General features: G+C 36.1%; 1 protein-coding gene across 1 annotated transcript; it reads left to right on the top strand.

Moving 5' to 3' along the window:
• The first annotated feature begins 429 nt into the window (after positions 1-429).
• Positions 430-11,162, top strand: LOC134201036 (antichymotrypsin-2-like). Its single transcript, XM_062675103.1, has 9 exons — positions 430-448; positions 994-1,121; positions 1,438-1,581; positions 2,304-2,507; positions 3,182-3,280; positions 5,471-5,602; positions 8,028-8,240; positions 8,831-8,972; positions 10,948-11,162. The coding sequence occupies exons 1-9, from the start codon at positions 430-432 to the stop codon at positions 11,073-11,075; spliced, it is 1,209 nt and encodes a 402-aa protein (XP_062531087.1). The 3' UTR covers positions 11,076-11,162.
• The last annotated feature ends 940 nt before the right edge of the window (positions 11,163-12,102 follow it).

Here is a 12,102-nt window from a genome sequence, read left to right as displayed (position 1 = left end):
TGTTAATACATCCTTCAAACCGAAACGCATTACTGCTTCACGACAGAAATAGGTAGGGTGGTGGTACCGACCCGTGTCAGCTCACAAGATTCCCTGGCATCAGTAATAAATGTGGCAAAAATGATCTGCTAACTGATTCCAGAAAGTAGGAAAGACCTTTTCTCCTATGGCGAGTGATGATAAGTATGGTAAATAAAGGTTGATAAAAAAGGTTATAGGTAATCATATAAACGAACAGTATGATTTTATAATAGAAAGGATATTGTGATACTGGAGAACTACGTGTTGTTGTACCTAATTAAAAAGTAATCACATGCCTCATTAAAACATTATTACCGCGCCATCAACTCAATGCTCAAATAGAATTATTTTTTATTAAATCTTGATACACGTACAAACCGTTCTATTTAAATCTTATGAAACTTAAACATGAAGATACTATATGTTTGTGAGTGGTAAAATTTGATTTTGAACAATAGCAATTACTATTTTTCTTTCAAGCAGACACGAATATGTACAGGTTTTCGATGAGATATTGTACCCAATAGTGTTATTTGTATTAATGGATTGGGAAATCATTTTGCGCATATGAGGCGGTTTATGCCAACAAGTTCTATTGTGATCTGGATTTAAATCTGTTAATAAATCTGTCCTGATTTTTAGACAAACAAATATTTCACTTGATTGTTGCGAGCTGGTTGTATAATTTAAATTCTCGATAAGACGTTTCGATTTAGAATTTAACTAAATTAAGAGTTGCATTAAAATTTACACTTCGAAATTATTTTGAAACAGAAGGAGAATTTAACAGAGTAATCGATGTATTGCGATCGCCTTCACAGACCGGACCGGTTTTCAAATTTTAGAAACAAATTATTTGGAACTGACTAATTTTTGGGACAGCTCAATTCGGCTTCAATCTTATTCAGGTTTATTTGTTCATTTTGGTTGGTATCGAAATTTTAGATGAATGATTTATTCGTGTATCCCCAGTGTGTATTCCCGTTATGGCATCGGCAATAATGTATCCGCAGCGGATACTGAAAACAGCACAATATGAAAGCCACAACAAAGTTACCAGTTTAGAAATGAAGGGAAATCTGAAAAAGTATTTTGCCCTGGTAAGGTATTAAAGTATATTACCAAGAGAAGAGAGAGAAGAAGAAGAAGAAGAGTCGAGAGGAAATAAGAAACTTACTATTTTAAAACCAATGTACAGTATTTTCGTCCGTTAAGAATTGTTGGCTCTTCAATTTTACTTTTTTGGAATAAAACACAAAGAACTTCCGATACAAGATAATTTTTACATCGAAACATGGCCGTTTTTTACTATTAATAATAAACTAATCAGATTTAAAAAAAGATTAATATTTTAATTCTAGTCTTTAGCTTCATTGGGCATATTACAGCACAACTCTTTCTTTGTGGACTTTTCAGGAGGCAGCACTTATGGATCCAAATGCAAACATGGTTTGTTCGCCAATATCAGCTTTGTTTCCACTGGGAAAGTTAGCATTAGGAGCTGAAAAGGAAACTGCCAAAGAACTATTGAATGCTATAGGTGTGACAAGTAAAATTAAAGTATGTTTAACTGTCATAATTAATTATTTAACTGGGGCCGAAAAGTTCTCGACTAATGATTGCGCAGCCTGCGTAGGTTTTCTAGGTAGTGTAACGATTACCTACTTAAGATCATGAAAATCTGCTGGATACAGGTTGCGCAGTACCGCTTCCTATAGGAAATCTTGGGGGAGGCCTATATGTAGCATTTGACGTCTTTGGGCCGAAAAAGTGTCATCCTGTAATATGTAATATGAAGACAATGAAGACAATTTTAAATAAAATCTGCTTAATTTTAAACATAAAATTTACTTCGTTAGTGCCATAAACATGGTCGATATTTCAATTGTTCTATAAAAACGTATGTCCTACGTTTAAAATGCTTCGTCAATTTCTCAAATGCTTCGTGAAATATAAATTTATTGAAGTAGTCACACAGAACGTATCACGACCTAGGTAGCCGTAGTATATTAGACAGATTTCTGTCGGGCTGTTGTATTTCTTGAAGTCTCAATTATATTATATTATCTTACCTTTAAACCTTGATATGATTGCCGACGTGACCTGGAGTGATGTCAAGCGTGAGGAGCAACCGCAAGACAGGGTCAAGTGGAGACAACTTATGAGGGTCTTACGTATCAGTGAAGTACCCTAGGACTACAACAACAAACTTTGGGCCGATTTAAAATAGTTTAATCTGCGCACTTCTCACTAGTCAGTCTTTAATGGAAAACAATTTTTAGCTTCAAAGAAACCTACGAAAACTCATCAAATCCCTTCGTAATGTGTCCGGTGTAAGATTGGATATAGCAAGCAGTCTGTACGTCTCCAAAAATACTCGAATCTCTTCAAATTTCGTATCAGATTCCGAGTATATCTTCAAGTCGGGCGTCCAAAAGGTTTCTTTTGACTACCCGGAACAGACTGCTGATGAAATCAATAAATGGGTAAGATAAAGGACGTAATACTTTTATTAATATTAATTTTTTTTATTTTTATTGCTTAGATGGGTGGACGAGCTCACAGCCCACCTGGTGTTAAGTGGTTACTGGAGCCCATAGACATCCACAACGTAAGTGCGCCACCCACCTTTGAGATATAAGTTCTAAGGTCTCAAGTATAGTTACAACGGCTGCCCTTCAAACCGAAACGGATTACTGCTTCACGGCAGAAATAGGCAGGGTGGTGGTACCCACCCGCGCGGACTCACAAGAGGTCCTACCACCAGTAATTACGCAAATTATAATTTTGCGGGTTTCATTTTTATGACACGATGCTATTCCTTCACCGTGGAAATCAATCGTGAACATTTTTGTTGAGTACGTATTTCATTAGAAAAATTTAGTACCCGCCTGCGGGATTCGAACACCGGTGCATCGCCCAACACGAATGCACCGGACGTCTTATCCGTTAGGCCACGACGACTTCCAAATTTCCGACTTTATTTTCAAGAGGTCAGTCATTACCTTAGTAAGATTTCATTGGAAATCATTGATGTTCACACTATAAATACGTTTTACAGTTTCCTCCTCTAGATACGCTTGCAAATTTAATAAAGATTGAACAGCAAGCGATGTATTTTATTTTTAAACTTTTAAAAGATCTGTTTGTAATGATTTAGATTTCGAATACGACACATGGAATCATAGGATCATTAATATCACCTGCCGACATAACTCCGACAGCTTCTATGATCCTAGTCAACGCAATTTATTTTTCTGTAAGTAGTAAATTTTAATAATTTTTGAACTCTCGTATTTTATCTTAAAACTTGAGGCTTAGAAATAAGACTAATTATTAAAACACCATAATCTATTATATGACTTCCACTTAAAAAGTAGTCCTTACGTAATTTTAAACAGAAATATTCGAAAATATGTGAAAATCCATCCAAAGCTTACTGCGCGACAGAAATAGGCAGTGCGTTAGTACTGTAACTCATACCTATATTTTTTATTATAATTTAACAATATTAACAGTTACTACTAAGTGACCCCTTTGTCATGGCGCCGCAATTCCAAGGAGTATCCCTGCAACCTTCCGAGAGTATCGGGATACTTGGGGTCGACGTTTCGAGCGATGTCCAGTTTCGGAGTCATTTGGAAGGCAAAGCCAAGTTGGCGTCCAAAATGCTGGGAGTCCTCAACAGAGCGAAGCGGTACTTCACGCCTGGACAAAGACTTTTGCTTTATAAAGCACAAGTCCGGCCTCGCATGGAGTACTGCTCCCATCTCTGGGCCGGGGCTCCCAAATACCAGCTTCTTCCATTTGACTCCATACAGAGGAGGGCCGTTCGGATTGTCGATAATCCCATTCTCTCGGATCGTTTGGAGCCTCTGGGTCTGCGGAGGGACTTCGGTTCCCTCTGTATTTTATACCGTATGTTCCATGGGGAGTGCTCTGAGGAATTGTTCGAGATGATACCAACATCTCGTTTTTACCATCGCACCGCCCGCCACCGGAGTAGAGTTCATCCATACTACCTGGAGCCACTGCGGTCATCCACAGTGCGTTTCCAGATATCTTTTTTGCCACGTACCATCCGGCTATGGAATGAGCTCCCCTCATCGGTGTTTCCCGAGCGCTATGACATGTCCTTCTTCAAACGAGGCTTGTGGAGAGTATTAAGCGGTGGGCAGCGGCTTGGCTCTGCCCCTGGCATTGCTGAAGTCCATGGGCGACGGTAACCACTCACCATCAGGTGGGCCGTATGCCCGTCTGCCTACAAAGGCAATAAAAAAAAAAAAATACTAAGGAATAGCATGAGATATTTGGAAAGCTGCAGTAATCAGATCTGAATTCTGACGTTGGATGTACACATTTTCTTTTCTTTTCGCAGTACTCTGTTCAATATTCTGCATATTCTATTCTCAATATTTTTTTTATTATTTGGGCTAATAATTATGATTCTCTATTTCTCCTCCATGTTCTTTATCTTGCTGTAAGGGATGAAGCATGAAAGGAAACCAAAAAAATCGCGCAGCCGATTCAGGTTTTCATCAACCACTACTTGTGACAAACACTTGGCATTTTCTCGCCTGAGAAGATTTCCAACGAACGCTGGTGGAAGGCGAGTCGGGAAATGCCGATTGGCAAGCAGATTATGTGTCACAAATTGACATAGTTAGGCCATATTCTCAGGAGAGAGATCACATACAGCCCGAGGTAAGCCTTGGAGTGAACTCCTCAGAAAGCGCGGAAGTTGGGTTTTCCCAAGCCGAACTGGCGGAGCACTGTGGCAGTGAAGAAGAAGACATTCTGATTAACCCGGTCCGAAGTAAAGCTGTACTGAAACATCGATAGGGATGGCGAAAGAATTTTGAAACCCCCTGCTACATCTAGGGGCATTAGAACCTTATACGAACAACCAATTCCAATCTTACGCTTCTACTTTTTATGTATATAATTTCTATGTAGGTTTATTTTCGTATAGTTGTTTAAGTGATAACATAATAATATGATATTATGCTGAATAAAGTTTATTTTATACTAGTGGATCCGGCAGACTTCGTAGTGCCTCAATCGAGAAATAAAAGACCTAAACTTTTGTATAATATAAACTTAAAACAAACAAAAGGAATCCATCCGACGGAGAGGACATCAAATGGAAAACAAAATTGTTATTTTTATTTAATTCCCAGCACTTTCATATTTATCTACCTTTTAAACCTTCTCTGGACTTCCACAAATAATTCAAGACCAAAATTATCCAAATCGGTCCAGCCGTTTTCGAGTTTTAGCGGGACTAACGAACAGCAATTCATTTTTATATGTACTTATATATAAGATTTATTTAGCAGTAATCAGTTGAACGAATTTATTCCGTTATTAAAACCTTTCAATTTCTGTTTGTTCTAAAATCACCCATGAGACGGATGTCTCACAACTGATCATTATTAATTAATTACAGGGTAAGTGGGAAAATCCTTTTGAAACGACCATGGATGGCGTGTTCTTTTCCCCGAGTGGGCATCGCAAGGTTAAGATGATCAAGCAATACAATATGTACAATTATGTTAAGAGTAACGTATTAAAATCCCAGGTAAGGATGTTGGGGTGTTATAAGATGTTGCTGGATGTAGGCCTGTTAAATGTATCGCTAAAATAATTGACTGACTCGGTGGATACATAGCGCCCGTGAGTGCTGAGCTAAAGGTCGTAATTTTGATTTCGACAAAAACCTCCGTGTGACGAACAAGTTTGTTTGCTGTTTTGGTGCTCATTATATATATTCATATAATAGGTTGGGGTAAAGGTTTCTTCGCATTTTAAGAAAATTCACAACATTTTTTAATATAGTTTATTTACATTTAACTAAAGTATGTAGATACCATTTTGTTCGATAACTTTTTGCCATCTTGTAGGTAGGGACATGATCCCATTGCTATAGAAATTTTGGGGCTTCTGATCAAAATACCGCGACAATTGGTTTTGGTAGTCGTCTCGTGATGTTAAACTGACACTGCCTAAAGAATTCTGAAGAGACCGAAGCAGGTGGAAATCTGAAGGTGCAAGGTCAGGACTGTACGGCGGATGCATTAACACCTCCCAGCCAAGTTCTCTTAATTTTTGCTGAGTGGCTAAAGATGTGTGAGGTCTAGCGTTATCATGATAAAAAACCACACCCCTTCTGTTGATTAATTCCGACCGCTTCTCCGCTCTCTCAACTTCTTGGTTTAATCTGTTCAGTTGTTCGCAGTAGAGTTCAGAATCGATGGTCGGTGGTAACAGCTCATAATGAATAATGCCCTTCCAATCCCACCACACACACAGCATCACCTTGTTGCGATTTAAACCGGGTTTCGTCTGTGAAGCCTGACCGGCCTTTGACTACGACCTTTTTCGCACGTTCTTGTCGTACGTGATCCACTTTTCATCACCAGCTATCTTCTAAAATGCTAGCTTCTTCAAAAATGAGTCGGTTTCATTACGTCGTAATAAAAAACCACAAATGAGTACACGGTTCATTAGGTTTCTTTCAGTGAGCTTGTGAGGTACCCAAATATCGAGCTTTTTTGTGTACCCAGTTTTTTTCAAATGCGCCGAAACTGTTTTGTGGTCAATTCCCAGTTCTTCAGCTACGTCGTAACCACCGATATGCCGATCTTGCTCTACTTTTTCAAAAATGGCATCCATTTTATCCGTAATAGGGCGACCAGAGCGACATGCATCTTTGACATCAAAATTTCCGGATTGAAAACGCTTAAACCAAATTTGTGCTACCCTAACAGACACTGCACTAGGTCCATAAACATCGCAAATTTTTTTCGCGTCTTGCGTTGCTTTTTTGCCGTTTTTGTAGTAAAATTTTAAAATGTATCGAATTTCTTCATTAAATTCACTCATCTTGACAGTACGAAAAATAAATAAAAATCACACATTTTCCTAATTTGAATTTGGAATTATCATCTTTAAATTTTAAACTTTTAATGTTACCAAAACCAGCCAGATACAAATAATATAGCCGAAGAGATTTTATTACAAGTTCATACATACCTACTATAATGCAAAAATACTTTTTCCCCAACCTATTATTTAAATATATAAAGTTTGAGGACAGATGACCGTTTGCGATTTTTAAATAACACAAAGATTGTTTTTATTGAATTATGTATGCTCGTTACCGTAAGTCGATGGGAGAGTACTCTGAGGAACAGTTCGAGTTGAAGGCATCCCACTTCTAGTACTGCAGCACCATACACTGTCGGAACCGCACTCACAATCCATTCCCAAAGACATACATTCCCATAAGGAATTCCGTCAAACAAGTTATTTTATCAGGTGAAGTTTCGCTATTTTTGACACACATGTCCCTGTTAAAACTAAATTTCAAAGACACCCAAAAATCGGTTAATCCATTTTTTTTCTTTCAATACGCTGATTTTCTATAAATAATCTTTGAACTATTAACTGCGTAAGCCTGCCGCTCAAAGAAACACCTCTGGTGTGATCGTTTATTTATAAACTGTATTTTTTTATTTTATTTTTATTGCTTAGATGGGTGGACGAGCTCACAGCCCACCTGATGTTAAGTGGTTACTGGAGCCCATAGACATCTACAACGTAAACGCGCCACCCACCTTGAGATACAAGTTCTAAAGTCTCAGTATAGTTACAACGGCTACCCCACCCTTCAAACCGAAACGCATTACTGCTTCACGGCAGAAATAAGCAGGGCGGTGGTACCTATCCGCGCGGACTCACAAGAGGTCCTACCACCAGTAATTACGCAAATTATAATTTTGCGGGTTTGATTTTTATTACACGATGTTATTCCTTCACCGTGGAAGTCAATCGTGAACATTTGTTGAGTACATATTTCATTAGAAAAATTGGTACCCGCCTGCGGGATTCGAACACCGGTGCATCGCTTCAACACGAATGCACCGGACGTATTATCCTTTAGGCCACGACGACTTCAATATACTCTTACAGAAAACTTACTGCCTAAATAATTTTAAATTTAGATAATTGAGCTACCTTACGAAGGAAGGAACGCTTCGTTCGTCATAATCCTACCACACGATAAACAGGGTCTGCCATTGCTACTAAAAGAACTGAAACTAGCTCCAGAACTGCTCGATACCGAGATGAGTAAAATGAAAGCTACGAACGCTATATTAGTTATGCCAAAATTCAAAATGCAAAGTGAAATCGATTTAAAAACTTTGTATACCAAGGTGAGTACGGGAGGGAATAAACTTTATTAGTTGAGATTTAGTTATCTCATGGAATCAGAAAGAATTGATTTGGAAACAGCCTAAGATATCCTTGATCACATTATTAGAAAGCACAATTTCTTTGGTATTCAACAAGCAGAGCTTTGATGCAAGTCGATATAATCAATAGGAGCAAGTCTTATTTGTTTTTAGGTGATTTGTAAAGAACTCATATACTTTTAATGTCATGTGGTATCTAATATGCATAATCATAGGTTTATAACAATTTGGCATAGGACTTTTCTTTTATGAAACAAATTTGTCAATGAAAATCTTAACTAACTTTGCTATATATTTTTTTTGTGATGCCATGGTAAATTTAAAGCTAAATTTAAATTTAAAGAAGTCGAAGCATTATATTTGCTAAATCCTATACAATAAGTTAATTTAGGTACAATACATCCTGCCAATCACTGCCGAGAAGCAGTCACGGGATCCGTTTTGATTGATTCCTACAACAGTTGTCAAATACATTTGAGATTTCAACTTTATTTGGGTGGAATTTATGTTATAACGCTTAATGTTTAGTGATTAAGGGATCGTGATTCCAGATAGGAGTAACTTCGATTTTCGACAGTGAAAATTCAGGTCTAACAAAAATAGCTAAAGGTGAAAATTTAATTGTCAGTAAAGCAATACAAAAGGCCGTCATTGACCTAAACGAGATGGGAACGGAGGCTAGTGCAGCTTCAGGTAAAGATACATTTGGATTCTTTGCGTTTGCTTCCGAGTGGTATTCGACATGCCAAATGTTACTTGAGCATGGATTATTGCGTAAATAGCATTTACGTCCTTCTTCAAATAACCGATAAAGTGTTAATATATGCTGTACCGTATGAGGCACTGCATGAGAAATCGCGGAGCGAATGGAAATGAAACCCGAAAAGTTTTTGTCCATCTAGTTTTTAAAATAAAAATACGACTGTCTTTTCTATGATTTCAAAACTCGAATATATTTTTTAATGAAATGCAAACGGTGCAAAATACTAAAGGTATGTTGTATTTTAGTGAATGTTTCTATGGAATAAGTAAAATCTAAAATATTTTCCACAATAAATGATGGAAAAAATAATATAGACACTATATAAAACCCAAAATTAGGGTGAACAAACAAACAAAGTAATCAATACTGAATGCTATTAGGATATGAGTCTTTTTTATTATAAATTTCTACAAAATTATTACTCTTTTTTTGTTAACAAAATGTTTTAGTCGTGTAAGTCTTAAGTTAAAAATGAAAATTTATTTTATAATAGGAAGATAGTAAATATATATTTAAAAGAGACTCGACTAAAAAATATTCAGTGTCTCTGAGATAAATTCAAAGTTCAGTGACTGCATTCGCTTAGGGCTTGGGATACACTATATCAAAAGTTTAGTTTTCGATATAGACGTTATAATAACAATATTATCTTATACCTTTAAACGAGCAATTCTTGTATATATATTATTATATAATTGGGGGGCGATAAATCGATCTAGCTACGATTTATTTTCAGAAAATGTTGTTTTATTCGTGTTTTCAATAATCAAATCTTCCCGACACCTATTGGCGAACCCTCAACTGACCGCTTTAAAGACACAATAAGATGGCGTTATAAAAAAAAAAATCATCATCTAGTTATTATTATAGGCCATGGGTGTAATATATTACATATCGCTCTTTTAGAATTGGAGTGGCCAATATTCATATTTTCTGGTCAACGCCAAAAAGGTTATAGAAGAATTGTAATTTTTCAGTTTTGATTTTAATACTTTAAGCCTTAAGTTGATTTAAAAGTGACGGAAAGTGTACTTTGTCCTTATGTAACAATTTTTTTTTTTTTATAAACTTATAGAATACATTGTCAAGTTTATAAGTCGCTTAAAGTAAAAAAAAAAAAAAAACTTAATTTTTTTAGTTAATCCACTTCAATTCTAAATGTGCGATATAATAATACATTCATTGATTTCGTTGTGACATTGCAGCGGTAGACCTCACACAAACAGCGTTGTATCTGGATGACATATCATTTTACGTCGAGCACCCATTCGTGTTTTTAATTAAACTTAACAAAGAACAGTTGTTCGTTGGTACCGTTAATGAACTGTAGATTCGGTAAGATTCTTCCAGTGATAAACGCTTACTAGATTTCTAAACATAAATAAAATTTGCCAATAAGTATTTTTATTGTTTGTATGGAATTGATTTAACTGCAAAGTGAGCAGACGTTGAAACCGTACAGTCAGGTATAAAATAGAAAATGTTAATATTTTTTGTATTAAAACAAAATTAATAACCCTAAGGAATTAACCCTGAGAAAATCTATATATATATAAATGAATTGCTGTTCATTAGTCTCACTAAAACTGGAGTAAGGCTGGACGGATTTGGCTAATTTTGGTATTGAATTATTTGTAGAAGTCCAGAGAAGGCTTAGAAGGTAGATAAATATGAAAATGCTTGGAATTAAATAAAAATAACAATTTCGTTTTCCTTTTAATATGTCCCCCGTCGGACGGATTCCTTTTGTTTGTTTTAAGTTTATTTTATACAAAAGTTTAGGTCTTTTATTTATCGATTGAGGCACTACGAAGTCTGCCGGGTCAACTATAATTAATAAAAAACGTTGGTTTAGATCACTACGTAGGTATGTGCTTAATTATAATTTTTTTTGTTTTTTTACAGCACTGGTAATAACAAAGCTGTCGCTCGTAGAACGATTACACGTGGAAGTGAACTGCCCGTTTTTGTTCCTTGTTAAAGTTAATAAGAATGCACTTTTTGCTGGCGTTTTAAATGACCCCGAACAATAATAAATAAATAAATAAATGATACGCCAATGAGGCAAACATCTAATTGTATCTGATTTTCAATAAATTTCTATTGACGTATGCACTGTTTTTTGTTGTATTATTGAATGAATGTGTAATCAAATACCGTGCATTTTTATTTAACCTTGTTTATATTACGAAGTATAATCGGTAAGTACCTATACTATAATTTCATTATGACCAATGAGCAAATGGCATCAACGCATCAGCCATGCAAGATATTAGTTAATTTATTACATTTTTCTACCTGAATATCTGTTAAGTGTGATACATATATGCGTGGGATATAATACCATGAACCTCCGCACTAATCCTGTCCGTTAAACACTACAATTGTGGCTTCGACCTGACATATCAAGGTGGGTGGCGTTGCAGTATCTATAGACTCCGGAGACCATTCAAACTTAACATCAGATCAGCCCGTTTGTCTCTAGTACGAAATAAAAAAGAAGTCGACGTGGTCTAAAGGGTAAAACGTCACCGCATCGGGTGCGATGCACTGGTGCAATTTAACAAACATTCACGATTGACTTCCACGGTGAATTAATAGCATCGTGTTATAAGAATGAAACCCGCAAAATTATAATTTGTAAAATTACTGGTTGTAGGACTTCTTGTGAGTCCGCACGGGTAAGTATCCTGCTATCCTGCCTATTTCTGCCGTGAAGCAATAATGTGTTTCGGTTTGGAGGGTGGGGCAGCCGTTGTAACTATATTGAGACCTTTGAACTTATATTTCAAGGTGGGTGGCGCATTTACGTTGTAGATAAATTTTTAGAATATTTAGTAAATTCTAAAATTCGATATTGCGCACACATCTAAAGAAAAATTTGAAATGTATTGAAAAAATACAACAATGCTATTACGATATAAGTATATTAAGTCATAAAAAATTAATATACAATTCTTTTTTTAATTCTTTATTAGAGCCATACACCTATTAGGTTAAGTCGGCTAATATACAATTTAAGAAATAAATTGTCAGTCTTTAAAACTTGAGCAATACTTT

Source organism: Bombyx mori, chromosome 22 (assembly GCF_030269925.1).
Source record: "Bombyx mori chromosome 22, ASM3026992v2".
Lineage (NCBI taxonomy): Eukaryota > Metazoa > Arthropoda > Insecta > Lepidoptera > Bombycidae > Bombyx > Bombyx mori.
This window is presented reverse-complemented; position numbering and strand designations above follow the sequence as displayed.